This window comes from Oryza glaberrima, chromosome 1 (genome assembly GCF_000147395.1).
Source record: "Oryza glaberrima chromosome 1, OglaRS2, whole genome shotgun sequence".
In the NCBI taxonomy this organism is placed as follows: Eukaryota; Viridiplantae; Streptophyta; class Magnoliopsida; order Poales; family Poaceae; genus Oryza; species Oryza glaberrima.
This window is the reverse complement of record NC_068326.1, coordinates 6,158,447-6,162,026: the sequence shown is the minus strand read 5'-3', so window position 1 is coordinate 6,162,026 and position 3,580 is coordinate 6,158,447. Positions and strand designations below refer to the sequence as shown.

At 47.3% G+C, this 3,580-nt stretch overlaps 1 protein-coding gene across 1 annotated transcript; it reads left to right on the top strand.

Moving 5' to 3' along the window:
- Window positions 1-531: 531 nt before the first annotated feature.
- On the top strand, window positions 532-3,315 carry LOC127766108 (plastid division protein PDV1-like). Its single transcript, XM_052291162.1, has 2 exons — window positions 532-912; window positions 2,618-3,315. The coding sequence occupies exons 1-2, from the start codon at window positions 643-645 to the stop codon at window positions 3,113-3,115; spliced, it is 768 nt and encodes a 255-aa protein (XP_052147122.1). The 5' UTR covers window positions 532-642; the 3' UTR covers window positions 3,116-3,315.
- Window positions 3,316-3,580: the final 265 nt, after the last annotated feature.

Below are 3,580 nucleotides of genomic sequence, written 5' to 3'. Positions count from 1 at the left end.
GCACCTTCTGGGCGATGCAGGCGCGGAGGGCGTCGAGGGCGGCGAGGCACTTGTCGCGGTCGTAGCTGGACTCGGCCGCGCAGTTCAGCAGCGCAAGCGCCTCCTCCGCGCACACCGGCTTCGGCGTCGTCGTCGTCGTCGAATCCATGCCGATCCAAGCCACCGACCAACCACAGACGGGGAAAGCGAAGCAGAGAGCACGTCCGCCGGAGAGAGAGAGAGAGAGAGAGAGAGAGGCAGTACAGTATGCCGAGGGTTTGCTTCCCAATCGCGCCGCCGGGTCGTATTTCAGGGGCGGAGCAAACAGCGGCGGGGCTGGTCCGGCGGCGGCGGCGGCGGCGAGAGGAAAGAAACGAAACCAGCGGCGGCCGGCGGCCGTTGCTGGGATCAAAAGGCGAAGGCTCTCGACTCTTCCCCCTTCTCCGGGCCGGGCCTTGGCCTAACCCATATTGGGCCCATTTAGAATCATCCGGCCCATTAACCCAATTTGTCTCTTTCGCGTCGTCTCTAACCTAACGTCCCAGAGAAATTTCGGGAAACTCCTCTCCCTCCAAAGAGCTCCAAAATTCTCGAAAACACCTTGCGACGCGGAAGGAGGCAGTTGCGAAGATTCTGGAACCTTCGGGAGCTAGGGTTTCCGGGATGGAGCCCGAGGAGGCGGAGGCCGTGCTGGAGACCATCTGGGACCTCCACGACAAGGTCAGCGACGCCATCCACGCCCTCTCCCGCGCGCACTTCCTGCGCGCGGTCCGCCGCCACAGCAAGCCCGCGGAGGACCTCGTGCGGGTCAAGGGCGGCGACGGCGTCGACGATGAGGCGGCCGCGCTGGACGCGGTGGCCGAGGAGGCGAGGAGCCTCCACGCCATCCGCGCCGCGCTCGAGGACCTCGAGGACCAGTTCGAGTGCTTCCTTGTGAGTTCCCCCTAACCCCTCCCATCCCTGCTTCCTTGTGAGATTGAGCAAATCAACTTGAGCGTCGCCTCTCGCGTAGTCGCGGCCGTGGATTTGTTGAAATGTGACGTTGTAGTGGACAGCAGGTTGCGAGTTGCGAGGATATATATTTGTCTAATTTGGGGAGGATACCGAAATGCTCGTAGATTCAAGCGACTGTTTGTTGAACGTTGAAAGCCATGCTTAGGATGATGCCACATCTGTTCTGACGATTCAGGGCATGTTTAATTGTTTGCACCCATGTGTGTCTTTCTGAGGGCACTCGTTTGTACTACCAAAGCAGCATTTACATGTTTTGAGATTTGAACTGTCATAGATAAGGCAATTATTCATGCTTCAAGTTATTTCCTTTGAGCTCTGAATGAATTGTGATACAACATTCTTTCGTGCCATTAATCTGCTTTGAATTTCCAACAATTTTGTCCTGCAACTGCATGATAGATTAAGGACGCATGCTTTTTTTTCATTAAAAAGTTTTTTTTTTTTTTGCTATATTTTGTTCTCCGTGTTGAGTCCTTAATTCTTAGTAGGTCTCTTTTTTTCCTTCCCGTGAACTGTTCAAGTGCCATATGTGAACAGCTGGAAAATGTTTCGAGCTTGTGAGTATTATCACATAGAAAATCTGAAGAAGTGAAATAAGAGCGATGGTTTTCTTTATACCCTACCAGTTTGCTGTACTTGTTTGCTTGTCTGGGAGTGTTCCTGAGCTGGTTTTGAAATTTTGCGATGAATGAGCGCTTGTAGTTTCTTTATCAGTTAACTTCGTGTTCCTGCTGTTCCTGCAAATTGGAGATTTGCTCTTGTCCTCCCAAGAAGCAATTACCACTGTTCAAATTTGTCGATATTGCTTGCTGAATCGAGTTAATAACACCAGAAAAGTATAATACTAGTGAACTGGCCTCCTACGTAGAGGGTAGCATCCTCTTAAAGAAAAGAGTGTCACGAGCTTATGAGGCACTCAATAATGGAAGATGTAAAGTATGGTTGGAACTTCAAATTTTTGGGTCGTTTCATTTTTAAGGAAATAAAGGATGTTGCATACATCCTTAAAGGAGCCAAGGAAGGCAAGGAACAAATTTATCTAGAAACCTGATTGAAATTCATGAAATGTGTTTGTTTGATGCAACCTACTTGTCCACCATTACATGTGAATATAAATCATCTTTAGTGGTGTTGTCATTGTTTATTGTTGCCTTGTGTTGTGTGAAATGCATACATGTATCTGTTGATTTGTTATGTGATTCAACAATTCACGTTACTTTACCAGTTTCACCCCTACCACTAGTTTATCTACTTCCTCTGCTCCAAAATATAAGCATATCTAGCTATAAATCTGGACAGGTATAGCCCCCTACCCCTAGTTTATCTACTTCCTCTGTCCCAAAATATAAGCATATCTAGCTATAAATCTGGACAGAAATGTTTATATTTTGGGATAGAGGTGGTAGACATTAAAAATGTAATGTCCATGTTATGAATCCAAGCTTTTGAGCTCTGAACATAATTTCCTTCACTTTCTTCTGGGATATGCTGTGCAGTGTGTATGAAAGAAATATCATCTGAGCCAAGCATCCATTTGTTCTTAGTCTCTCTTCAATAGATTGATATGTTCGATGCTTAGTTTCATTATACCAATTGTATAACTATGCCTTGAACTCTTTTGCAGGCTGTCCAGTCACAGCAACAAGCAGAACAAGATATTTCACTAGCAAGGTTGGAGCAAAGTCGTATTATGCTTGCAATAAGATTAAATGGACACCGTGGGGTGAATAAGAAAATTATAGATGAAGCTTTGGATTTCGTGCGCAATGTCTGCCACGGTGTATGGCCTTCTCTGTCAGTAAACAAGCCTGAGAAACTAGGAAGCCATTCTGGTGCTGACAGCAAAAATGCCAATTTCCTGGGGCAGATGGTAGCTTCTAGCGTTGCTTTGGCTAGGAACAGTTTCAGTATCAAAACCCTTGGTGGATTATTGGGCCATCCTGGAGTGTTAGCTATTGGCATGATAACACTGCTGCAGTTACATTGGTTATCCTCCGGACAACAGAGCCCATCAACTTGTAGATACAGCTACAAGATGATCAGCCAAGAGAGTTCATCACAGTTTGAAACAGCTATGGACACCAGAATAAGTGATCTCGATGTGTTCTTAGCAAGAGGTTGAGGGGTCATGATGTTTGTACATGTTTCCTGTAGTATGTACTCGTAGGATATCATGGCATTTGTGCTCTTCTGCTCATAGAATTGTCAGTTTAGGTACCTATCGCATTCGCTTAGGAGTAGATTTGTAGCCTGTTATCATCTCTTGTCGTTGTAAGGGAACACTGTATTTGATGTTTTCGTATTTGTGGGCGTGGTGTTTAATCCGTTTCTTGATAACCAGTACCTGCAAATGTGATTACGAAGATGTCAAATGTTTCTCATCTACCAGTACTACGTGTCTACGTTTGCCGCAGGGTGGTCACCGGGCATTGGTGGGTGTGCCTGAGTAGGTTGGTGGGTGGTGGTCTTTGCCGGCCGGCGACCCACACCGCCCCTTTGTTGCCGGAGTGGAGAGGCACACCGTGCCCCGCATTGCAGTTAGAGGCATAGGGACTGGCCCAAAACAATACGAAAGCCCACAAGAAAA